The 27826-nt window shown below is 35.7% G+C and overlaps 2 protein-coding genes across 2 annotated transcripts; one reads left to right on the top strand and one right to left on the bottom strand.

Annotated features, from left to right (window-relative positions):
- Positions 1 to 13370, top strand: agxt2 (alanine--glyoxylate aminotransferase 2). The gene is made up of 14 exons (XM_082140500.1): positions 1 to 209; positions 2228 to 2316; positions 2427 to 2617; positions 2844 to 2967; positions 3900 to 3994; positions 4146 to 4239; positions 5353 to 5446; positions 6294 to 6394; positions 7053 to 7145; positions 8813 to 8945; positions 9844 to 9932; positions 10804 to 10953; positions 12512 to 12610; positions 12872 to 13370. Exons 1-14 carry the CDS (start codon positions 110 to 112, stop codon positions 12971 to 12973), a joined length of 1554 nt encoding a protein of 517 aa, XP_081996626.1. The 5' UTR covers positions 1 to 109; the 3' UTR covers positions 12974 to 13370.
- Positions 13371 to 14221: 851 nt separating this feature from the next.
- Positions 14222 to 27496, bottom strand: dnajc21 (DnaJ heat shock protein family (Hsp40) member C21). The gene is made up of 12 exons (XM_082140499.1): positions 27100 to 27496; positions 26819 to 26912; positions 22029 to 22152; positions 21197 to 21325; positions 18963 to 19267; positions 18007 to 18179; positions 17374 to 17467; positions 16359 to 16523; positions 15992 to 16040; positions 15738 to 15901; positions 15574 to 15658; positions 14222 to 14816 (listed from the first exon to the last, which is right to left on the bottom strand). The coding sequence occupies exons 1-12, from the start codon at positions 27194 to 27196 to the stop codon at positions 14658 to 14660; spliced, it is 1638 nt and encodes a 545-aa protein (XP_081996625.1). The 5' UTR covers positions 27197 to 27496; the 3' UTR covers positions 14222 to 14657.
- Positions 27497 to 27826: the final 330 nt, after the last annotated feature.

Below are 27826 nucleotides of genomic sequence, written 5' to 3'. Positions count from 1 at the left end.
CATTGGTTAAGCCCGACCCTCCCCGAGCACTCTTTGGGGAAGAATTCGCCGCTTCTCAACACTTAAATTTTAGATTCGTTGCAGAAGAATTGTTCTGAAAACAGTAATAATGCATAAAGTTTGTTCTCGGCTGCACGGCCCGTCTGTGTTGGGGAAAACGGATTCGTGGAAATCAGTGAACGTTTGTGTGGAATTCCACAAAGAAGGCGGTAGGAATGCAGTGTTTTTGTCTCCACATTTAAAGTGACCGGAACATTAGTGTAAAGTTTTGCATAATTGTGTTGCGTATTTATACACCGACCATAACGGTCATGTCATAACAAAAAAGGACGAATAACTATGCGTTTGCTCTGGTTTGAACATTACCATGACAATACCACGGTATCTTTGATGACGAATGACTGCCCTGTCACCTGTCAGCATTATCTATCTATCTATCTATCTATCTATCTATCTATCTATCTATCTATCTATCTATCTATCTATCGTGCATCTGGAAAGTATTCACAGCGCTTCACTTTTTCCACATTTTGTTATGTTACAGCCTTATTCCAAAATGGATTAAATGTATTATTTTCCTCAAAATTCTACAAAAAAAATAACCCAAAATGACAACGTGAAAGAAAAAAAATCACATGTACATAAGTATTCACAGCCTTTGCTCAATACTTTGTTGAAGCATCTTTGGCACCAATTACAGCCTCAAGTGTTTTTGTGTATGATGCTACAATCTTGGCACAGCTATTTTTGGGCAGTTTCTCCCATTCTTCTTTGCAGAACCTCTCAAGCTCCATCAGGTTAGATAGGGAGCGTCAGTGCACAGACATTTTCAGATCTCTCCAAAGATGTTCAATCAGATTCAAGTCTGGGCTCTGGCTGGGCCACTCAAGGACATTCACAGAGTTCACATCAACTCCTTTGTTATCTTGGCTGTGTGCTTAGGATCGTTGTCCTGTTGGAAGATGAACCGTCGCCCCAGTCTGAGGTCCAGAGCGCTCTGGAGCAGGTTTTCATCAAGGATGTCTCTGTACATTGCTGCATTCATCTTTCCCTCGATCCTGACTAGTCTCCCAGTTCCTTCCGCTGAAAAACATGCTGCCACCACCATGCTTCACTGTAGGGATGGTATTGGCCAGGTGATGAGCGGTGCCGGATTTCCTCCAGACATGACGCTTGCCATTCAGGCCGAAGAGTTCAATCTTTGTTTCTCATGGTCTGAGAACCCTTCAGGTGCCTTTTGGCAAACTCCAGGCGGGCTGTCATGTGCCTTTTACTGAGGAGTGGCTTCCATCTGGCCACTCTACCATACAGGCCTGATTGGTGGAGTGCTGCAGAGATGTTTTTTCTTCTGTAAGGTTCTCCTCTTTCCACAGAGAAACACTGGAGCTCTGTCAGAGTGACCATCGGGTTCTTGGTCACCTCCATGACTAAGACCCTTCTCCCCCGATCACTCAGTTTGGCCGGGCGGCCAGCTTTAGTCATAGTGGTTCCAAACTTCTTCCATTTACGGATGATGGAGACCACTGTGCTCATTGGACCTTCAATGTTGCAGAAACTTTTCTGTACCTTTCCCCAGATCTGTGCCTCGATACAATCCTGTCTCGGAGGTCTACAGACATTTCCTTGGCTTGGTTTGTGCTCTGACATGCACTGTTAACTGTGGGACCTTATATAGACAGGTGTGTGCCTTTCCAAATCATGTCAAATCAAGTTGTAGAAACATCAAGGTTGATCACTGAAAACAGGATGCACCTGAGCTCAATTTTGAGTGTCATGGCAAAGGCTGTGAATACTTATGTACATGTGATTTTTGTCCGTTTTTTATTTTTAATAAATTTGCAAAGATTTCAAACAAACTTCTTTCACGTTGTCATTATGGGGTATTGTTCGTAGAATGTTGAGGAAAATAATTCATTTAATCCATTTTGGAATAAGGCTATAACATAAAACGCTGTGAATACTTTCCAGATGCACTCTATCTATCTATCTATCTATCTATCTATCTATCTATCTATCTATCTATCTATCTATCTATCTATCTATCTATCTATCTATCTAAAAACTAGAGAGAGATTCATAGAAATTGAGGGAGTAAAGATACGTAAAAATAATAAATTGTCTTACTGCTTATAGCGAGAGAGAAAGAGAGAGAGAGGGAGAGACAGACAGACAGACAGATAGAACTGTCCCTATGCATTTCTAAGCACTAAAATGTACCTCTGCCCAGGTGTACTATGCCAAAAATCAGCAGTGAAACAGACACCACCTGTCCCCCCCCAGATTCCCCCATGTGACTATAAACCTGAGCCATATCAGGTAAGAGGTTAATGTCTGGGGGCATTCATAATAATTCACATGGAGAAATCAAATCATCAAATACACAGAGAAATCAATTTATCTTTAAGCATGAATGAATTCTCCCATAGGGCATGTCTAAAGGCCGTTTACTAGAGATTAGGAAACACAACTGCAACCCCATGACCATGAAGGTAACATATTACAAGAAGCCAGTCTTCATAAACCAGGGTTACATGCAGTGGCTGTGGGATGTGGATGGAAGACGCTATCTGGACTTTTTTGCGGGGGTGGCCACCGTCAGTGTAGGACACTGTAACCCGTAAGGTTCAATTTATTGCCATGCATGCAACATCTTTATTTGTTTATTTCATGATTGTGCATTATTGTTTGCTTGAAATTAAATAAATGACTGCAATTAGCCTAGATTAATATTTGTGTTCTTGTTTATGCATGTTATTGCCCTGAGCTTTTACATGGGCTTAGTTTCTGTTTATGAAATGGTGTTAGTTCTAAAAATCGAATCAGAAGTTTGAATGTGGTTGCAGGAAAGTGACACACGCAGCCGAGAAACAGCTAAGGCGTCTATGGCACACAACAGCCATCTACGTGTACCCACAAATGCAGGAGTATGCAGAGAAACTTGTCTCCCTTTTGCCAGACCCGCTGAAGGTATGTTTTCATTGCTGGAAGTGGAAGGTTGAGCAAGGCCGGATTTCAAACTGGGGTCCGGCTGTTTTGTCTTAGGAAAAGTACTAAAAATATAATATACTGTAAATGAAATAAAATTAAATGACTAATATATTAAAAAAATAAAACCATAAGAAAATTTTTATTATTAATCAATAAATAACAATAAAACAAAATCAAAGGATCTCATCCTTATATAATAAAGAAATGATAAATATACAGAAATTGATGCTATTACATTTCATTGTGCTTTCTAATGTTGGAAATGAGATTAATTATTTTTATTGAAGATACAACGTTAAAAATAAGGTGGATAAAGTGGGTCTTTAAACATGACAATATATAGCTGCCTTTATATCATAGGAAAGGGGCTTTTTTTAAATAAAAAAAGAAAGAAAATAAATGAATACTTTTATTCAGCGAAGATGCATTAAACTGATCAAACGTGACAAATACATTTATTATGTCACAAATTATTTATATTTGAAATAAATGCTGTTCTTTTTTCTATTAATCAAAGAACCGTTAAAAAATGTATCACGATTTCCACAAAAATATGAAGCAGCACAACTGTTTACAACATTGATAATAATAAGAAATCAGCATATTAGAATGATATCTGAAGGATCATGTGACACTGAAGACTGGAGTAATGATGCTGAAAATTCACAGGAAATAGAATAGAAATAGAAAACAGTTATTTTAAATTGTAATAATTTCACAGTATACCAGTTTTTACTGCATTTTAGATTAAAATAAATGTAGCCTTGGTGAACAGAAGAGACTTATTTCAAAACCATTAGAATATCTACCTACTGACACAAAACTTTTAAATGATAAATGTATGCACGCAGAAAATGTTAATACTTAACATATATTTCCCTTTGTAATATTGTGATGGTCTTTTTTTCTAGGTTGTGTATTTTACCAACAGTGGCTCGGAGGCTAATGACCTTGCAGTGCTAATGGCCCGACTTCACACTGGAAATTTTGACGTCATCACTCTCAGGTGATTGAACTTATTTACCATTAAATCTTTCCAATATCTGAACAAATGGAAGACGAGGGAGTTCTTGGGCAATCTGTTGGTGTCAGTTCAAGCAGCCCTGTACAACCATAGATACAGTAAATCACTGCATCATTTGTGTTTGTGTGCGCAGGGGTTCTTATCATGGTGGCAGTCCACAAGCGACAGGTCTGACGTCCAACGCAGATTACAAATATCCCATCCCCTCTTCTCTGGGCTGCCATAATGTACATCTCACACCCACACATCTCTCCTTCTGTCAGCTACCTGCTTTATAATGTGATATTCCTCGGTATCAAGTCCACAAACCAAATTATAAGAGGAAACATCAGAAGTTATTTTGGTGTACAGTATGTGTTTAATGCAAAAGTAACAGAATTACTGTCAGACCTCATGAGGTTTGAATAACAACCCAGTACATAAGATGAGATCTGTGGAAGCTTGTTTCCGCCTTGGAATAAAACAAATACAGAAGGTAATTTCAAGTTTTTAATCTCACAATTCTGACATATTTATTTCTCGCAAATGCGAGTTATAAAGTCCGAATTGCAATATAAATATAAATTCCCAATTCTGAGAAATATAGCTGCAATTCTAAGAAATAAAGTCAGAATTGCAAAATATAAACTTGAAATGTAATTATAACATTTCTCTCGTAATTGCACGTTTTTTTTTTATCTCACAATTCAAACTTTATAACTCACAATTGAATTCTGAGAAATGTATATTTATGGAAACCTGTTTCCACCACGGAATACATTTTTTTTTTTTTTTTAAGTAAATGCGACTTTTTTTGTTTGAAAAGTCAGAATTGTGATATTTTAAATAAAATAAAATCCTTTTGTATTTTTGTTTGCGTGGCGGAAACAAGCTTCCATAAATATCTGACCCATTCAAATTAATATATTTTATTTCAGCCTTTTATTTAATGATTTAAGTGCCATTGCAAAAAGAAAATAAAGGAAAAAAAGAACCCCAAACATTTTCTTAGACATTGCTTTTTCTTTTAAGAATTAAAATATCTAAAAATCAGTTTATATATGAAGTTTTTCTTGAATTAAGTTTATAGTTACAAATAGTTTTTTTTCTTGGTTTAAGCATAACATTTAGTGAGGTTTATAATTTAAATAAAAAATAATATATAATAATACAAAAATTAAGTTTGATTCTCAAGTAAAAAAAAATAAAAAAAGAATAAAAAGAATTCTGAGAATATAGTGCATTTTCATATTTGAAAAGCAGGTCTTAAAACTGTATGTGTTTGAGTTGTGAGATCTGTCTTGCAAAACTTTGATACATTTTGTGAGTTTTATTTCCTATGTGGGTTGTGTTGATTGTAGACCATGTGTCCCGATGTGTTCAGCGGCCTCTGGGGAGGAAGCCACTGTAGAGACTCTCCAGTTCAAACCATCCGAGAATGCAGCTGCTCCCCAGGTACAAACACACACACACATTAGCATAATGAGGGAATATCATCAACTTCTACTGTTTTTATATAAAGCTAATAATATATTATAAATATACAGCCTAACCTTAACCCAAACGTAACAAATATATATACTATAAATATGGTCACACTTTAGATTAGGGTCCAATTCTCACTATTAAAGAACTATTAACTATGACTTTTGCCTCAAACTCCTAATTACTGCTTATCCATAGTTAGTAAGGTAGTTGTTAAATTTAGGTAGGATTAAGGAATGTAGAATAAGGTATTAATATGTGCTTTATAAGTACTAATAAACAGCCAATTTCCTTGTAATATCCATGCTAAGAAGCAGCAAGTTAATAGTTAAATTAACCCTGAACTATAGTGTTACCATAAATATTTTTTTTCTTTGTCTATGTTACAAAAAAAAAAAAAAAAAAAAAATCTTAAAAATGAGTGATTCCCTGTTAAATACTGTAGCTAAATAAGATGTGTTTAAAGCACAAGATATGATCGTCTCATTAGGTCAAAAAAAATTTAAGCATCAGGAAATTTCCCAATTAAACTATGTTTAAAAAAAATAAAAAACACATGAGCAGAGCTTGTTAACTCTTCACTATAATTAGTGTTGCTTGATGAGGCTAGCATCAATAAGAACATTCTAGCAATGTGCTTAAAACCACTCAGAACATCTTAGCAACACCCTGGCAACCACTCACAAGGCCCTAGCACTGTAGCAGCTAGTTCTGCACAAGCACCACTCGCATTTTCATCAAATCTAGCTCTTATTCAATTGTTAGCACAAATGTCATGCATCATAGATTGCGAATCTCTGTTTCTGTCTGTTCTCAGGTCACTGTCAGGCCAATGATATGTATATCAGTCAGCTCAAAGAGATGCTTGCTACAACTGTTTCCAATCGTATTGCTGCCTTCTTTGCAGAACCCATCCAGGTTTTATTACACCATACATTACACTGAATCTGTGTTTGTATAAATGTAATTATATAAACAAACAAATGCTCTGAAAATATAAACTGCGTGTCCTAAAAGATCAGCACTGAAACTGCTGTAGTTTAATATACTTCAACTAACACAGTTCTTGTCCAGTTGCAAGTATTGAGTAATTTGCGTCGTTCACATGATAAGTGGCATTTTAGCTGACAAACAAAACCACATCCATTACCCAGCACTTTGCTAAAAGATGTAATAAGTTAGTTAGTACAGCATAAGTGCAAATAACTTGCACTTTTCAAAGCAGGATGTCAGTATTTTGCTGTATTATGGTATATTGGAGCACAGTCTAGTTAATGGAAGATTGCATTTAATGTTTATAATCATATAAAATGATTCTGATCAGTAACTGCTTCCATTTTCATCCAAGCATAATTAAATAAACAGGCCAGCAGCATCCATGGAAGTGAAGTCTATCAATACTTTACATTCTGTCTGCATTTTTATATTTATTGCATATTTTTCCAGCCCTGACTAAAAATCAACAAATATGCGATATGTTAGTGTACTGTTGTAAAAACAAAATACCACTAACAAGCTCATTGCCCTCAAATATTAACATGTGACAAGTTATATCATGATTTTCATCTTTCTGCAGGGTGTTGGTGGGGCTGTTCAGTTTCCAAAAAACTACCTGAAAGACTCCTACCAGCTTGTTCGGGAGAAAGGAGGAATCTGTATTGCGGATGAGGTCTGAAGAATTTGCTAGTAAATCCTAATCTGTACATCAGTGAAGCCAAACATGCATGATTGGTGCTTCAGATAGAAGAGATGACTCAGAATTATCACTCTTATATTTTTTAAAAACAAACTCTAGGCTGCATCTGAAATCTCATACTCCCCTACTATATAGTAAGCAACAGAAAGAAAACCATATGTGACAAATGTAGTAGGTCTGAATTCACAGTACTCATAAAACAGTAGGCAAAAGTCCTCAGATTACTTACTACTTCCGGCAAGATTCTGAAGTGTTCTTAAGATGGACACTTTACTATCCCATGAGACCATGGGAGAGGATTTGAGAATGGCTGTGAAGCGATGCAACTGTAGCTGGTAGTTCACATAATAATGACAACATGGCGAATGTAGTACGTCCGGATTACATTCATACTATATTAAAAAATACCTTTTTAGCAGTCATGACAATTATTTAAACAAAATAAGTACCTACTCAATAGAGTATACTATTTCGGACGTAGCCCTAGTGAAGTGAATACTATGTCACTCTAATGCAGTAAACAGATATACCTGTGCTGTTTCTTAGACATTTTAATACAAAATTCGAAATAACATTTTAGACAATAACTGGACAGTTCTTGCTGAATTAAAATGCAAAATTTGCTACATACTGCCTTTTATGTAAAATAAATAAATAAATAAATGTGTATGACAATCAATACATTTACAATTATTTCAGACAGTACATAACCTAATAATGCACAAGTGCTGTCCAGTTGTCATCTTAAAAACAAATTGAAATGGAAGTTTAAGTCAAGTGCATTGTTGTTTACAGTAAGCATGCTTTGAGTTAAGATACCTTTTTTCACAGTTCTGTGTCTTAGGACTCTTGTTTTGATGTGTAGCTCCTGGACAACAAGAACAACACCAGACAACACTGGTGTTTAAATGCACAAGATAACCAACAGCTTGAACAAGGAACAGGTGAAAGTGATTAGTAGCTAATGAGATTAATGAGAGTAACTATGGAAACAAGCCAGGGACTAAGGAAACAAGGCTAACACAGGAAGTAAAACACAGAAACCATGAGAACAGGAATTACATATCAAAATAAGAGTCCTAACACAAAACAGGGGAACACGAAATAGGAATCATAACACTTTGTTGTATGTCATACAATTTGACAAAGGTTGTCCAGGTATTCCATTCTCACACATAATTTGCATACTCTCCGGGCATGCATACTGAAAAAATATTACTATATTATTACTATGCAATTACCAAACAGCCTATTTCAACAGAAGAACTGTAAAACTGAAGTACGCAGAATAATTAATTAAAAAAAAACTTTTTTTTACACAAAAACACTTCCAAAATGTAAGCAATTGTTTTATTTTGTTTTACGGCTTAGTAATGTGTAAATACTTGCTTGATTCCTGCACTGCAATAGTTTTTTTGGTGTAAGATTTACTTTGAAACAATTTTCACTGTAAATTGCTAGTAAATTTCACAAATAATTACAAAGAAATGGCAAGTGACACAGTGAATTAAAAATTTTAATGTTTAAGTATTTTCTTGAAAAACATACTCCACTAATCTTTGTACTTAAAACTTTGAAAAATCACAATTACAGTGTGAAAAAAGTGATTTTTTTAATATTGGTATTTTTGGTTCTTTTAGGTCCAGACTGGCTTTGGCCGCACAGGGAGCCACTTTTGGGGTTTCCAAGGACATAATGTCATTCCAGACATGGTTACCATGGCAAAGGGCATTGCGAATGGCTTCCCGATGGGGGCTTTAGTCACCACAGCAGGTGAGGCTAGTGCCTATTACTGTTAAATCAGCCAAATTCTGATGAACTTATTGTGTGATTTGCTAACTTAAGCTATCAACGGGTTTTTAAAATGTATTCTGTTTTAGCAAGTTTGCGTTCATAGTCTAATTGAACTGCCTTTAGACGTGGAGATACACACACACTGAATCTTATTCTTCAAAGTTTAATGAGGGGCTATGCAGAAAAGGGAACGGTGAAACAGGAAGCAGCGCTATGAACCCAGTAGTTAGTTTGAATTTAAGTTCCCACATGGCAGTCAATTAAAATATTATCCGAACAAAATGAACCACAAATTATAAATTAAATCTCTCTCATGTTGCATTAATAGGCTCAACGTTGTGTTCACCTCAACGCTTTGTGACATTAAAAAGCTCTGGTTGAGTATTTCATATTGTAAAGCTCTGCATTAAATGCAGAATATTCTTTTTTTTAAGAAAGTTTTATTTGAGATAGGATAGCGCTCCTAATGTGATACCACAGGTCCACATTCGCCTCAATGAGTTCAAATTCCTCATTAGTCCCACATACAGTACTTGAACGTTGAAAGCAGGCTGGAGTGCCACTGCTCACTTTCCTATTTTTTCATTCACTCTAATTGGTCCTCTGGCTCTCGCTGTTCGCTCTTCATCCTGTGAGAAGCTGAGAGAGAGAGAGAGAGAGAGAGAGAGAGAGAGAGAGAGAGAGAGAGAGAGAGAGAGAGAGAGAGAGAGAATTGTGTTAAGTCACATAAACCCTGAAAAGTTTGAACGCATCTAAAAAATACATTTCTGACAACAAAATAAATAAAACCTAAAAACTTAAAGCATCTTGTCATTAGTGTATTATGCATTGATTGTTGTTTTCAGCATTGATGTCATGTGATTTGCTTATTTTGCAGAGATTGCCAGATCATTTGCGAAGGGAGTTCATTTCAACACATTCGGAGGAAACCCATTAGCCTGTGCAGTCGCCTCATCAGTGCTAGATGTAAGTACAGATCATTTGACTTTTTTAGTGGTTAGTACTGTATACTGTTAGTTTTATTTATCTAGTTTTGGTGTAAATAATTATTATGGTATCTACATAGTTGTGAGTGAGTAAACTGTGCTAGGTATAGTAACTGAATACATGTAATCTGGATGACTGGATTACATAATCAGATTCCAAAAATGAAGTACTTGTAATAAGATTATATTTAATTTTAAAATGCTCGTATGAGAATACAGTTATTTTTTTTATGGATTACAATTACATATCAATCAGACAAATTTATTGATTCCCCCTAATTCTGAATTTTTTTTTCTTAAAAATGCCTACCGCACACTCAGAGGATATAGATTGAGAAAGTCTTCCTGTTTTGGAATTGCACACACCGGCCACTAATCAGGTTACCACTGGATTTAGAGAAATCATTTCACTTTGAAGGAGACAAAGTTTGCAATTTAAAACTTTGCATTATAAACTCAACCCGACATTTCTATCTATGTGATAAATGAGTTAGGTCAAAGTGATCTAAATGTAATAAAAAAGTAGTCAGAATACATTTACCTAAAAAGTTGAAAGCTAATAGATAACATTACTACCTACATTTTTTTGTCATGTAATTTATAATCAGTAACGACTGATTAAGTAATTTACCCAGCACTGATTATAAACTACTACAATAATGTACATCATAAAATATCTGGTATCAGCAATAGTGAATACATAAAATGTCATTTTAAATGACATAATAAATAAACTTGAACAAAAATCTAAATAATAGTATAATGATGGATGGAACTGCATTATTTGAAGTATTAAACGATTCATACTAGCTAATAAATACTTGAAATTAAAAGTTGTATGTTGCTTTCAGACAATAAAAGAAGACAAGATGCAGGAGAACAGCGCTGATGTGGGGACATACCTACTGACCGAACTGGCCAAACTCCGGGACAAGTACGAGATCATCGGCGACGTGAGGGGAAAAGGTCTTCAAATCGGGGTGGAGATGGTCAAAGACAAGGTGAATGAATGAAAGTCACATGCATTTAATCTGTCCGCTTCACATACATCCAATAAAAGATTATCTACAATAAATATGTGTACTTATGACCTGCTGTATATGATTGGGATTAATCATTTGTAAGAATACAAACCATTTATTATTATCTTTATATGATATCATATCTTTATATGTTACCCTATCTTAAAAAGAATGAATGAAGCGAGTCTATACGTTTATTTGTTATAGAAACTAGCCTACATTTCTGCCCAATGTCAGCAAGTACAAACTCCCAGCTTACAAAAACAGCATGGAGTACATATTTGTCAGCTGAAGGATCTTTAGTAAAGACATTTCGTTCCACCTGAACTCATGCCTTGAATACACAAAGACATCTGGCGGTACACGTGTCCCACTGTGTTCAGCTTTAATGATGGAAACTGCCTCTCATCTGATGCTGTAACCTCACTTTTACCTTTCAGGTATGAGTGCATTAAGCACAAACTACTGCAGCTTTTCTTCTAAAAGGAGCTCAGAATAAAATTCATGAAGAGACAAATGCAGATGCAAAAGTATCTGCATAAAAACTGACACGCTTCAGTTTTAAATGTCTTAAACCCTCTTGTTTTGTTAATGTTAATCCCAATGACACCTCAGGCTTTTGCTCGCTTCAGAAATCAATGTGAAAATCCTTAAGCTTTGTGATTGTGCATTCACTTCATTAAACTTTATTTGCAGAGCAATCATGGTTTCTTGACCTTGAGGTACGAGAAGAGTAGAATGTAGGAGTTACTTTAGCTCCAGATGGAATAGTTAATGATTCAGAGTGTTTGTTGTGAGTGTATGTCATTTTCCTCACAGGGAATGAGCAACAAAACTTGTCAGTCATTAACTACAGCAGATAGCAATGAGACAGCATGTTTGAACATTCCCAGAAATACACTCCGCTCTCTGCCAGAGTTGAAAACACCCAGCGAACCTCTCTTACCTATGGTTATTTACTGGAAACTGTTTGAGGATGTGTCTAGAAAGATAATACAGACACACAAAGTACGCTTCAGTGACATTTCAGCAGATTTCCGTGCTATTAAAATGGAAATTCACTGAGTGGAAGAAGTACTTAAAAAAGAACATTTACTCACTTTCTTGTTTTTCTAAAACCTATTTGACTTTCTTTCATTAAACACGAAAGGAGATATTTTGCTGAAAGTCAAAGCTGCTGTTTTCCATTTAATGAAAGTGGAAGGTGACTTTAGCCAAGCTCCAAAAAGCACTGTAATATTGGTTCATTTCACTTTCTGTGTCTGTGTGTGTGTGTTTATGTGTAAAACAGAGCAAAGATTGGAGCTTGGCAGTACTTTATCACTTTAATTATAATTACTTTATTTCATTTTTCCAAACATCTCCTAAGTACCAACAAAAGAAAGTCACATAAGTTTGGAATGACATAAGGGTGAGTAAATGACCGAAGTTTCATTTTTGGGAAAACTATTAAATTACATTTTCTAACCAAAAACATGTTTAATCAAACAGCATACTTGAAATCGCTCTCTTAAAACCCACTTTGACATTTCACTAGGTCACCAGAGACCCGCTCCCTCGAGAGGCCATGGCTGAGATCTTCGAGGACACTAAAGACATGGGCGTGCTGATTGGAAAAGGGGGACTGTACGGACAGGTAGGCGAGGTGACAGGGTCTATATGTAAAGTGATTCGTGTGGAGATGGAACATGAATGCATGAGGTGTATAGCTGGGGATGTTGTGCAATGGAAAAGGTATTCCAGGCAATCGCTTCGGTCCTGTAGTGGCATGGTCGCTCAATGCCTCAGGAATCCTGCTTGTCTGAACTTATAGAAATAGTCACAGTAAGCAATGAATGTACACTTAAGGGAACAGTTCACCACAAAAAGAAAATTATTTTTCTCCCCCCCCCCCCAGACTTTCAGGATCAAGCCTCCTATGTGCATAACTAAAGACGACGCAGACTTCTTCCTCGCTGTATTCAACCAGGCAGTGCTCAACTACATGGAGAGAAGATAAGACATGCAGAGCATGATGAAGACACATTGGCTCACATTTTATCTGGAAAATTTCACATTACAGAACAGGTCTGGGCAGTTAATCTTAATCTAAAGACCACTAAAGGCAACTAACACATTCTTCACACCTTGCGTCAAGAACGGTTCTTATCAGTTACTGATTTGAGTACACTATACTTCAGAAACGTAGCACTTTCACTATAAGGTACTTATAAGCACTTGACTGACCATCTAACACCAGATCTTTTAAGTAGTTTCAAAAACTGGGACCAATTCTACTCTCAAATCTTTTTGAAAACATGGAAAAAAACATGAATAATTCTAGTCATCTTACCTTCATGTAATAAAGTAATTTAACAATTATTTGGTGCATTAAAATGATTTCATTATATATTTGACACGATTGTCATCTCAACATTATCTTCTAACAATATAGCTTGATATACCCGGTATAACAGGTTTGTGTTGTTTAACAGGTACAGATACATCTTACCAAGTTTTCAATTGATTGTATACTGTCAGAATAGAACTTCAAAGATTTCCTTACGCAACAAACAAACCTAATCTGGTACAAACTACCTTTCCAATAAGGGAATTGTTTTCAGGGCTGAAAATAAGTGAAAAGTATCTAACAAATGATGATTTCTTGCAATGCTAAATAAAGACTAAAGCACATTTGTAGACTTAAAAAAAGATGAAGAGATTTCTACAAATGTCTGTAGCTTTTTACATATACATCAACTGCAGGGTCGTGTCTAAAACGACACGGTTATAAATACATAAAACATGTTTGGAGATTTCTGAGGGGATTAAATTCAAACCAGACCCAGTTCAAGTGACATTCATAGCTTATACCATTAAGGCAAGCAAGGTCATATATAAATCTGTTGTCTCTTAAAACGTTATATGAAGAGAAGGATATTTTTGTCCTGCAAAGACAGCAACTGTTTATTAAATAATCATCCGCTGTTTTTTTTTCTAGTTCTTTTTGCGATCCTTTCCTGGAAATCCACTGGTATTGTTTTGCATAACACTAAGCCTTTTTATACTGCAGCTGACCCGTTACACACGTGGTACATTAAACATATTTGAATGTTTAGCCTTTACCTCTTCACAATCTTAAACCCAATGGTCTAATTACTAATAATAACATTGTTGTGAGATTTTGCGGTTCATAGTACATTTCTCCAAACAGAACTTCCACCTTCCAAAACATTTCCAATAAATGAAAATGTCAAAAACATCCATGTTCAAAACATCCAGTGGAGTTTTATTCCTCACGTTGCCTTTTACAGTTTACCACTTTTGAATGGTCACTTTGAAAATGCAACTAAATGTGACATAAAACGTGCCATCATAATTATTCTTAATTTTCTAAAAAAAAATGACATATGCACAGTCTACTCAACAGAAGTCTCATTCTCCTACAGAACCGCTCTGACGCACCAGATTATGCATCAATTATGGTAGGAATAAATAGCAGTTCTAGGGAAATCTTTTGGCATATGGTGCATTACAAAAGAAATGTCAGCCCACAGGGCACAAATTCATTCTCATAGGGACAAAAAGACACGCAGGCCCATAAACGCACTCCCTGATCGTTGCACAACTGCATGCCATCAAACGAGGTTTTCTTGGACAAGCGTACAGTCAGAGGGGCTTCAGTCTTTCAGTCCGCCTCTCGGTTATCTGTTCTTCCTGGTGTCCTTCTTTTTCTTGCATGTTTGTGCAGCGTTACTAGAGTAGAGTGCAGTGGCGTGGCCTGTGGTCTTCAGGTGATCGAAAAGTTTATTCCTGGTGGCAAATTCATACTGACAGGTCACACAGCGCAGGTTCATTTCCTTCTATAAGGAGCAGAAAAAAACATTGAGAAAAGGTTACATAAAGCTTTACTGAGGGGAATAATAAATCGAATTACAATTTTTCTGATAATACGGATTAAAATGTAATTAAAACAATTCTGCTGTTTGTAGGGCTGCACAATTTAGCCAATCTTTTGTGATTATATATCAATACGGAAAAAAATAAAATAATAATAATAATAATAAATATATAAATTATTATAATTATTATTATTATTATAAAATACTACTACTACTTTACTAAATAAAAATATTAAAATGACTAAAAAAACTAAAGAAATATTACTATAATATTTCCCTGTAAAATTGTATTTAAGAAAAATAATATACTACTTTTAATGTAAATTTATAACACTAATTTTTATGGGTCTTAATTTCCTCATTAAACGACCAAATTTTATTTTTATGAAAAACTGCAGGGAGTCTTTCAAGCTTTTCTTTTGATCGATAAGCACTTCTCATTACAAGCATGGCAAGAATAATTCTTTCATTTATACTAGTTTATTTCAACATAGTGTGTAGAACTTTATTACACAAATCAGAATGAGAATAAACAAAGTTGGCATATGCATACATTTTATTCAATTATAGATGATTATAGAAAATCATGTTATAATAAGTCATATGAAGGTGTATATGACTGGATGATGATTATAAAACAGCTGTAAGGCCATAGAGGAGTGGCTGCTTGCTCACATGTACACACACATACACATGCTAACGTAAGTACTGTACGCACCTCTTGAGCAGCTTCCACACCGCCATGTGGTTTGCCGTTCTTTTTAGAGTCTTTTCCACCTTTCTTCCCTTTTGACTTTTCAGAGCTGTATAATGTGACATTAAGAGTTAATCTCAGTTCATATCAATATACAAAGGACTTTATAACAGGCATATGAGAGGCACCTTTTTTGGTTTGCGGGTTCACATCCCTCTGGTTTTAGATTCTCATCTGGACCCTCAGAGGGGACTGGGGCGTCCTCGTTGTTGCCCGAATCAGGTGCAGGTGGGGGATGCTCTTCTGTGGACCGTTGGACTGGACTGTCCATCTTGGGCTCTTCTGGGAGATTCTACAGAACAACCGTATTAGAAAAATTACATTTTACAGGATCAAGTCTAGCCAATTCAAATACTTCTGAGGTTAGATTTCAGTGACTTACATTTGCGGTTTTCTGCTGCCGTTTCTTTTTCTTCTGCCTTTTAGATAATCTGTAATCAAATGAACCAATCAGTGGACAGGAACATTCAATAATGCCACCAGATTCCTCGTTTAAGAACACAAACTTATAGATGTTCTACAAACTCCTTTATTTATTACATAACTAATAATTCAAATGTCATGACATTATTATGTCAGTAGTGCATGATCTATCCCATTGATTTTAACATTAATATTATTAAAAATCTTTTTACATTAGCATTTGATTCATGTTCACAGTAGACGCTTATAAATCAGGCATATATTGTGAAATACTATAATAGCATAAAATTAAATATGAAGAGCACATCTCTAGAGCTATGGTTTACTTTTGTCTTGGTGTGCCACCAAGTTCATCACTATCATCATCATCGTCCTCTTCCTCCTCTCTCTCCACAGAGTTCTGACTCAGCGACTTGTCTTCCTTCTCCAGCTGTTGCCGTAGCAATGCCACCATCTCTCTGTGTTTTTTGGACTTCTCATGGTTTTTCATGCTGATATGAGAGAAACAGATTATACAGCTAAATGATATGCATGTAATGCAAATTAGTTCAAAACATGCTGTTTGTGATTATTAAATTAATTAATAAAACATGCAGGCTAAAAGTAGAAAAACAACACCTAAGAAAACATTTCTAAATCATTAAATGTCTACACTAATGTTAGTGTTGTGTCCATTTACACTACCATTCAAAGGTTTGGATTTAAAAACAAAACAAAACAATTTTTATCAAATTGATCACAAGTTACAGTATGAAATAAAAACCTATTTAAAGCATTTCTTTTGAAATGCTGTTCAGTTGAACTTTCTATTTATCAAACAAAACAAACAAAAAATGGAAAAAGAAAATGTATCATGATTTTCAAAAAAAAAAAGAAAATTAAACAGCACAACTGTTTTCAACATAGGTAATAATAATAAAAAAATATTACCTGAGCACCAAATCAGCATATTAGAATGATTTCTGAAGGGTCATGTGACACTGAAGACTGGAGTAATGATGCTGAAAATTCAGCTTTGCATCACAGGAATAAATTACACTTTAAAATACATTAAAATAGAAAACAGTTATTTTTAATTCTAAAAATATTTCACAATATTGCAGTTTCTACTGCAATTTTGATCTAATAAATGCAACCTTGGTCAGCAGAAGAGATTAAAAAAACAACTGTAGAATGGTAGTGTAATTTTTTTACTTCATAACCTGAACTAAAAAATTACATAATGTTTATTAATTTGTGAAGTGGCCGACTTAAAAATGTGAGATCTAAAAACTTAAATCCACATTTTGATCAGTGAGGTGATGAAGGGTGTGCGACAGAGCAGTGCACGTGTTCACTCACGCTTTATCGGATTTGAAAGATTTGTCACAGGCAGGGCAATACAGGTCATCATAATAGTCGTCCATTTCCGCGGCACCATCTGCCTGCACCGCATCTGACAAAGGTCAAGCAGCTGTTAGATACGTTCCGTCCATTACTCACCAATGTTTTACAGTATGATTAAGGTATTTTTCATGACTTGGTGACGCTCTGTGTATCATTGCATTATGTATGAATCACTCTGACTTGTCCTGTCTATTTATATAGTGACCTCTACAACTATTTGGACACTGATGTCATACTTAAAAGTCACTGCATAGATTTAAAATACAGTTTTACGATATTTTGGGGATATTTCATTTAATTTTATCAATCAATAAATTCCTCTTGAAACAAACTTTGTTGTATTATTTTAATTTAATACTGTGAAGCTGCTTTGATACAATCTGTATTGTGAAAAGCGCTATACAAATAAACTTGACTTGACTTTTATACAAAAAAAATAAAAATTGGGTGTTGCGGGACTGTTTTTAATCCTTCGAAACTTTGTTCTGTCTCATAATGATGAGCATTGAATCTTTGACAGGTCCCTGAACCTGTGACCTCCTGCACCCAGAATCCACTCAAGTATACGTGTACGTCATCAGAACTCACCTCCCCCTTCTATGTTTGCCCTCTCCTGCCCGTTTTCCACCTCCTCCTCCTCCTCCTCTTCACTCTCTGATACGTCACCAAACTCTAGACCGTACTCGGCTTCCATCTGCTGCAGTTCTTTCTCCAGCTCTGACATGGCGGCCCAACTCTGTTCCTTATAGTCTTCCGCCAGCCTAATGGCACATATATCAGCATATTAGAATGATTCTGAAAGATCATGTGACACTAAAGACTGGAGTAATGATGCTGAAAATTCAGCTTTGCCATCACAGGAATAAATGACTGTTAATTTATTCCTGTTACTGTAGAAACTAACAACTTTCACGCACATCTGATTGATAGATAAACCGCGCACTCTTAACAGGTAAATATACAGAAACCGAATAATCAAACACTTCACAATCTTCGCTACATAAATGATACATAGATTAATCCTTATTAAAGCTATAAAAGTGATTTTTCACTGAGTCATTTTCTTTTTGTCGTTTGTTCTTTGATCAACATTAATGACACAGACACCATCAGGTTTATTAGGCTGCTGTCACTTTAAGACCTGACGTACAAGTTTGCATATTACAAAATGTTTTAAAATAAGTTATATTTCACTTACATAAAATATAACTATAAACTAAATCAGCTAAAATTAAGTGGACAAAATGTAATATATGAAAATGTGTGTGTGTATATAATATATATATATATATATATATATATATATATATATATATGAAAGATCATGTGACACTGAAGACTGGAGTAATGGCTGATCAAATAAATGCAGCTTTGGTCAACTGTATTTTTTAATGCAAAAGCTTTGATATTTCAAGGTTTTACATGACTGTGGGGCTGTATCTATATAGCTATCTATCTCTCCCAGTTTACACATTTTTACCATTGTATGGACAAAATATGCCGCCATATCACCCAGCCCCATAAAATGGGCTAATCTCACTCACTTGGCCTGGTCGAGCTTCTGTTTTCTCCTCAGTTCTTCAGCTTTCTTGGCCTTCTCCGCATTCTGCTCTTCCACCAGTTTCTTATGGGCCTGAACGCGCTTGTCGCGTTTTCGGACAAAGGCCACCAGTGACCGCACCAGCTCGCTGTGCTCTTTCCTGGCCTTGTCCCTGGTTTTCTTGTTCTCTTTCTCCATGGCTCTCTTCTCCCAACGGTTGGAGGCCTGTCGCGTGTCGTATTCCTCCTTCCACGCAAAGTTTTTGCGCGTACAGAAGCTCTGCCAGTAGCCGTAGAATAAATGCACCACCTGAGAGCACCAGGGAGACAAAACTTTAGAGAAAAACCAGAGCCAAATGTGAAGAGAACCTATAATACTATATAACTTTCTGGATAAACTTCCTGGATGCTTCATCCTTTTAACAAAAATATGAAGAGGCTTGTACAGTCATCCACATTTCATCTGCTTCTTGCAGGCCTCCACTAATGACAAATGACTCCCAAACCTCCATTAGGTAAAGTGCAGGTACGGGCCACACCGGGAAAGGGAAATGGTTAAGATCACTTAAGAGCCTTTAGGTCTAACTGGAGTGGGTGAACTTTATTGTTCAGTCCCTGGAGAAAATATTCTCGACGACTAAACGAGATGCTGGATAGCTTGAACCAAATGTGAAGTCTTCAGTCAAGATTTTCCCCTTCTTTTATCGAACAATCTGGAATGTATTTTTAGATACGAAATACTGCCATCCTACTGTTACCTGTACTAGCTTATTTGGACAAGTATTAAGATGGGAATGCTTTCGTGTTCCATTTATCTACGTTAATAATCCACAGTCTCATTTGGCTGAAAGGTCTAAAATGCACTAGACCCCCTGAAGACCTCTGATGCCAATCAAGTGTTTTCATGGTACAATCTATACATATCTCTCGAACAAACCATCTAAAAATCATCTTTTTTAAACAATTCATAAAAAAGAAATGTCTCTCAATTCTGTCTCAAGATTTGTTCAGTTTTCTAATGATTCTGGTTCTGATTCCAATTCTTTAAAGCTTCCATAAACTATTTTATGAGTACTTGAAGAAGTTTGTCTTTAGACTGATTCAAACTGATAACAGAATCATTTTTGACCGATTCACTAAAAAGAGTCAGCTCAAAAGAGTCAGAATCATGTACATGTACATTAATACATTTAAAAGTTTAGAGTTGGTCAGATTTTTTTTTTTAAATTAAAAAAGATGTCTCTTCTGTTCACCAAGGCTGTATTAGATTAGATGAAAAATACAGTAAAAACAGTAACATTGTGAAATATCATTTCAATACAAAATAATTGTTTTCCATTTTAATATATTTCAAAGTGTAATTTATTCCTGTGATGGCAAAGCTGAATTTTCAGTATTATTACTCCAGCCTTAAGTGTCACATGATCCTTCAGAAAACATTCTGATTTGCTGCTCAAGAAACATTTTTTTATTATTATAAATGTTGAAATAATTTTTTTCTGCATAATATTTTTTATGAAACCCATTATAGGTTTTTTTTCAGGATTCTTTGATGAACAGAAAGTTAGAAATCCAATAGAAATCTTTTTGTAACTTTATAAATGTCTTTACTGTCTTTTGACCACAAACTTTTCAACAGAAGTACGAGTCATTTAATTTGCAAATCACACCACACTGGTGACACTGTGTGTAACCGGCGAGTTAATCGCAATAGATAGTTATATTGTCTATTTATTATTTTTGCATGATGTTGCAACATCCAATATTCAAATTTAATTCAGATTCAGAATGCAAGATCCAAACTCCAAAAACAATCTGCTTTGTATCTGTAGATTATTAAAGTGCAGGAAACACTATCAAAGTATTTGAGTGTGCTGTTCCATCTGCACTGCTGATGAATGGAAACTAGTAGTTTCAAGTATATATATTTTTTCAAAGACACTAAGAAACACTCATCTGAAACACTGAACAGCTCATCGCTGGAAGGACATTTTGATAAAAGCAAACCAGCTAAAGGCCAGCTTTGACCACAGATGCAAGACGACCCTCTGTTAAAGGTCTGCAGAAGTTTCTACTCATTCTGCAATGAATCACGGGGTGGATAAACCGCTGTCCTCTTTACCATATCTCTCTCTGACCAGCAACTTGCTGCTCAAATATTCTCATGCCTCCCACCCAAAATTTGTCAGGACATAACAATGAGTAAAAGCTGTAATAATGTGTGCTAGTGTCTACATACAGTGTCATAGTCACTCTGAGAGTCTCCAAATGAGGGAAACTCATCCTCCTCGTCTTCTTCATCTTTACTGTGCTCCATCTCCTCCTTTACAATAGACTCAAACAGGTTCCTGTATACAGTGTAAAAGCCCTACAGAGACAAAATTAAAAACACATCAATTTCTACAATTAATAATCTGAATCACTCCAAACTGAAAGCAAGACTTGGATTGCAGTGCATTTTCAACATGAACTTCTACTGCCCTCCAGTGGTACATGATGGTGTCCACTTTACAAATTGTAAAATGTTAAGCAGTAAATTAACTGGTTTAGGTTTTTTTTTCTTTCTTTAATATCAATAGCAGACATATGTGTGGAAGCTTGTTTCCCCCACAGAATAAAACAAATCTGACATTTTTCCTATTTTACCAATTCAGTCATTTTAACTCGCATTACCAGTTTATAGTTCACAAGTCTGAAAAAGTCAGAATTGCAAAATATACACTCGCAATTGCGAGAAAGAAATGTCAGAATTGTGAGTTTTCTAGATAAGCTCGAAATTGCAAGAAAAAAACCCTTAGAATTAAGATGAAAACTTGCAAATGCGCGTTATAAAGTCTGATTTGAAAGATATAGAGTTCGCAATCGCAAAAAAAAGGTCAGAATTGTGAGATAAAAAGTCACAATTACCTTTTTTTACTTTTTCATTCTGTGGCGGAAACAAGCTTCCATACATATGAGCTATACATTAAAAATAGACAAATGGACAATGCAACCTTTTCAATGAAAAAAAGGATGAACGGACACCTAGGTATGTGGCTATTGACCAACCAAAAATACATTTTAATGTTCACCTGTTCGTCATCTCCATAACCCGAGTAACAGGTGACAGTGAAGAACTGCACGAGATCAATGCTGTCGTCCTGGTACTCTCCGCTGACTCCCCCTTTCAGCAGCGCCTCTCGGTGGTTATCATACCTTAAAACAAAAGTAACAGCCATATTAATACTTTAATGGATGTATAATGAAGACTGTTCACTTGAACCAGCCATTTAAATATACTAACGGCCAAAAACTGATTAGTATTACCGGTACTTAGTCCCACATACTACTAGACTATACTACTAGAGATAAATGTGTCAGAAAACACAGTAATTTTTATTGATATAAGTTATAACAATAACTATGTAATGAATTACTGTTGCCATATATTTGCAATAAAAGCTGGAATTTATAAAGAAATAATGGCTATAAATTCAGCAATGGCATACGCTGCTGCAAGTATATATTTTTTAAATATATATTTAATATATTTGTTTTTCATATTATATTACTGATTTGTTTGCAATTTTGAACCCAGTTCACAGTTTTGACAAATCCTCATTTCTGTTAGGCAGATAGACCATGTAGATAAGCAGAATTTGCAACAATAACATTAAATACTTCTCCCTGTCATTCCAAGCCCATATGCTGTTATTTTTTCCATAGAACACAAAAGGAGAATTTTGAAGAAGCTCTTTTGTATACAACAGCAGCAGCCAGTTCTGTCAAAAAGCTCCACAAAAGTAGTCCATCCATACCACCATATGGAAAATAGCCATTTAAAAATTCACCTTTTTGTGTTCAATGGAAAAAAAACATAGTGGAACAACATGAGGATGAGAATTTAAGAATGTTAATGTTGGTGTGAACTATTCCTCTATCCTAGCTAACTAATTAAGTTAGTAATTAGTAATCTAACTAATTTCTCTAACTAGCGCCACAAGCTGAAAATGAAAGAGCTGCAGCTTGAAGAACGCTTTGGTCTTTTAAAAAGACGGTGAGAATTTCTTGTCAAAGAGTCAGAATTTATAGTTGTTAGTCACGTGTTGTTGTGGAGCCCTGGGGGACAAAACAGCCATAGAACTGCAGCACAAATCTGTCAATTATCCATCTCAAAAACAAAAATATGTGAACAAGAAGCAAGTTTTATGTACTTGTGATCCATATACAGCACCTGCTGCAGTATTTCAACCACTAAAAACAGCAGACCGTTCCAAACGCTTAACGTGAAAAACACTTAGTTGTGGGCTGGACCAATAAGGACTGAATTAAGCAAAGTTTAATGCTAATCAAGGATTTGTTTATCTGAGTTTTACTTTAAATCGAGTTTTGTTGCACCTCTTAATTAACAAATCAGGGATTACATTCTAACCTGTGATTAAAACCTTCATCTGCGATTAATTTTCTCCGCCATGATGGACTCACCAGTTGAACAACAACAATGTTAATATTCCATTTCCTTTTTTATTGAGCAGCAGAATCTCTCTCTCTCTCTCTCTCTCTCTCTCTCTCTCTCTCTCTCTCTCTCTCTCTCTCTCTCTCTCTCTCTCTCTCTCTCTCTCAAAATAGTAGCTCTTACCGATAAAGGGAAATAAACTTGTAAAATGTCAACTGTCTTTAAAAACTGCTACTTGGAAAGACCGTTAGAATTAAAGGCTGAGCACGCAACATAGGCGGCCCGACCCCAGGATAAGGAGATGCTTAATCCTAAAGCGCCTTACTTTACTCTAAAATAGTGATATTAAAAGATCAAATTCAGTTTACACCTTTTTGATAATGCATACTCTACACAGGTGAGCAATGAGGCCAGAATTTCTTTATTATGGTTTTTGATAAAAACAAACAAACAAAAAAAACGCTTAACAAGAAATCTTGTGTTGCATTTACAGTCTGTGTTGATCTGCTTGCCTGTACAAAGTATGCATCATCAATAAGGTCAGGTGCATATTGAATTTGGTCTTTCAATATTACTGTCTTACTATATTAGTACTTACTAAAAACCTGGTCAAAATGACTGGCAGGCAGCGGAGGAAATCCTTGTTTTTCCCTCCAGGTGGATGTTCCTACAAGGGTGTTACATCACGTGAAAACTATTAATTACTCAGGATCAGTTTAAGAGAAGCTCAAATAGACTAAAAATATTTTTGTATGAAATCCTTATGACGTGAAGGCCAAGTATGGCAACCCATACCCAACAATAGAATTTGTCCTCGGCATTTATCCAAGTTTGTGCACACACATTAGGATCAGCGAGTTGTGTGTGTGACACACACAACACACACACAGTGATATTAAGACTAACAAAGATGACACCAAGATAAATTTTGTACCAAGTTCTAGTTGAAGTTTGAGAGAGAAAAAACGGAAGAAAACCAAGTCTAAAAGTATTTCACACGGCAGAGTGGCGAAGGTCGAACTGCTCAAAGTCAATAACTGAATATGAGAGAGTTTGTGGCTTTGAAGCTAAACACACACTGGAATGAATTACTCACTGAAAACTGGACATTTTCTCACCATCTGATAGTGTGCACACCATGTTTCATGTACAAGGAAGTTCTCATATTTACCAAACTGATACTGGTTAAGATCCCCATACAGGATAGAATCAACAACTCTCACCATGGGGGTGGGAATGGATTCCAACAGCTGGATTTATTCATTTACTTGTTTTTAGTTTTCACAAACAAACATGCCTTGCAAATTCTCAGTCCCTGACACTATGTGGCACTATAATAAGGCAATTTCCATTTTGGATCATAACCCTGGAGCCTATGAATTTTGATCTCCCAATTCTGATTTTTTTTTTTTCACACAAGGGAGTTTTAACCCCTGTTGTGCAGCATTTTGTTTGTCAAAAAAATAAAAGGAATTGTTTCATTTTCATTTGCTTACATTTTAACAGAATAAACAAATTGTTAATGTTTCATGCCTTCATTTGATTCCCACAGTTTTTGATAATTAATTTGTATTAAATAAAAAAATCCAGAACAAATAAAATCCAGAATTTCAAAAAATAAAATAAAATTAATAGGGCCCTATTATTGTAAGAATTTTTATTTTTTTTTTGTGTGTAAATTATTAGGCTGTACAAGTTTAATGAAGGCATATAATGTTTTTTGATTGTTGGAATCCTGAAAATTAAAGAGGAAAACACAGAATTTGGGAAAAATAAAACAAAATTTGAGAAAAATTTAATGTAGGCTATTTCATAGGGCCCTAAAATAAATTTTTGTTAAATTTTTAACTGTATAGGTTTCATGATTTCAATTGATTATACATGCTTTTTGATTACTAACATATCATTTAAAGGTCCCATGACATGCTACTTTTTGTAGGCTTTAATATAGTCCTTAGTGGTCCTTAGTACTGTATCTGAAATCTCTTTCCAAAAATTCAGCCTCGGTGCAGAATTATAGCCACTACAAGCCAGTCCCAGAATGAGCTTCCTTCAGACGGGCCGTTTCGGTGTCTGTAGCTTTAAATACTTATAAGGAGGAGAAAGGCGGTGCAAGGTGGAGGGTGGGTGTGGCCTTGACCATGTTGCGCAACGGTACCATGCATGTTTGTTTATGTTGGATATATTGCAATGGCACGAAGACACGCAGTCGTTCAAGCATTTCAGTTTGACCCAGAATCTGATCCAGATGGAGAAGCAACGGATGAAGAAGTTGCAAGTCAGCGGCTCCAGCAGGACGTTTCCAAATGGTTAGTTTAAAATATTATGTCTGGATACGGTACTTTATTCGGATGGTTTACAGTTATCATCATGTAGCTAACACGAACCTACTGTTGCCCTTTCATGAGAGATCTGTAACGTCTGTAATTTATCTTATTACAATTACATCAAGCTATGCGATCTTGAAATGCGGATATCGCGCGCGCCATATAACCAACAGGAGAACGGTTATCCAAAATGAAATGTACAACACTCGCGTTACAGTATGTGTAACTTGATGCTGTCTACCTTTACATTAGCGCATAGCTAATGTGACAGCCACATTCTACGTGTAAGAAGCTAGGTAACCATAAACAGTAAAGCAACACACTTATATATAATTTGTTGACTTACTTGTCCGACGTTCAGCAAGCCCAGCTCTGTATTGACCATTCGATGTTCATTTGTACATCCAATTATTGAGCAATTATTATGCTTCGCTCGCTCAAAAGCCATGATCTCTCGTGGACAAACTAAAATCGCGCACGCGCGCGTTCTACTTCCTAGCTCATTTTCTCATGGGCGAGAAATATTCTCTGGGCGGGCAAAGCAGAGACAGGGGAGGTAACATTTCTCCTTATGACGTCATAAGGAGGAGATTCATGATCAGCCCGGTCGAGCTTCCATTTTCTCAAAGGCAGAGAAAAATAGCAAAAGCTCGATTTACACCGATTAAAATTTTTAGAAACTTGGGGACCATATACAGGCTAGGGGAACTCATATTAATGTTAAAAAACCTCAGAAAGTGGAAATTTCATGTCATGGGACCTTTAACCATTAAATCTGAGTCCAGAAAAGTAAAACGGAACTAGGGAAAAACTTAACTAAATTCCACAGGGCCCTAATTTGATGAACAGACCAAACCCAAACTAAAATGCATGTTTGAGCTGTTTTAACTGAAAGCAACTTGCAGTGACACATCTTAAAATGTCAGTGCCATTGTTTTGTCTTAAGATTCACACTTAAGAACTAAGAAGTAATGTTTTTTTTTCCTAAGGCACATTTATAAAAGCTACTTAAATGTCCTAGTTGAACTAAGGCCTAATCCTGGCTTAATCTAAGCCCTGTCTGTGAAACCAGGCCACAGTGGTGTTGTTGTGGTCTTACCAGGCTCTCTCCTGTGGATCACTCAGAACATCATATGCAGCCTGGATCAGTTTGAACTGCTCTGCAGCCTCATCTGCGTTATCCAAGTTCTTGTCTAGAATCAGAATAAAAAATATGATACATTATTAAACTGACGTAAGTCCTATAATTAACAGCACTTGACTTGACAGATCATCGCTGAGGAATTGTTAGAGAACATGTGCAAATACGAGACGACACCAACAGCCTCATAATAAAATGGGACAATTATGGAATAGATTAACTTAGATGAAATCAAATACCTGGGTGCCATTTCAAGGCTAATTTCCTATAAGCCTTTTTTAGTTCGTCGTCCGACGCGTCTTTTTTAACGCCCAGCACCTCATAGTGACACTTCATCCTGACTCGGACTTGAGGGAGATCTTACACAAACTGTAAAGGCTATCCTTTGAAGACCACTGTCATTAACTAAAGCACACACGAAATGACATCAATGTGCCCACGTGGTTCACAAATTAAAACTATAACAGCGCTAACCTAATAACACACTAAATATAATAAAAACGAGATATTAATACAAACGATAAACGAGCTTATTCATCAATTTCTTCGACAGTTGACATATTTACACTCGACAGTAAAATCACACGAAGCCGGTGTCGTGTGTGGATCTGCGGCGCATGCCATTGACGTCACACACGAGTAATGCTGCTATTGGCTGAGAGTTGGCTGTTACTTTTTTATAGATTCCGTTTTTTTAGTTATTTATTTAAGATTTTATTTGTGTTTGCATTGACAGAATACAGCGAGGATGCAATAACTTTTAAGAATAAATTAACATTTCTGAATATGTTCCATACCTCCCTAGCTCAAAATGATCTGATATATATATGCATGTTTGTGAGCATAAACACATGTGATACAATACATTACTCGCATAGATTGATTAAATTATCGTAAAATGCTTATATAAACATTAGATTAAAACATGTATTTATTTTTGTTATTTATTGTTCATGCAAAATAAAG

This window comes from Leuciscus leuciscus (assembly GCF_965113295.1).
Source record: "Leuciscus leuciscus genome assembly, chromosome: 16".
Classification (NCBI taxonomy): Eukaryota; Metazoa; Chordata; class Actinopteri; order Cypriniformes; family Leuciscidae; genus Leuciscus; species Leuciscus leuciscus.
This window is presented reverse-complemented; position numbering and strand designations above follow the sequence as displayed.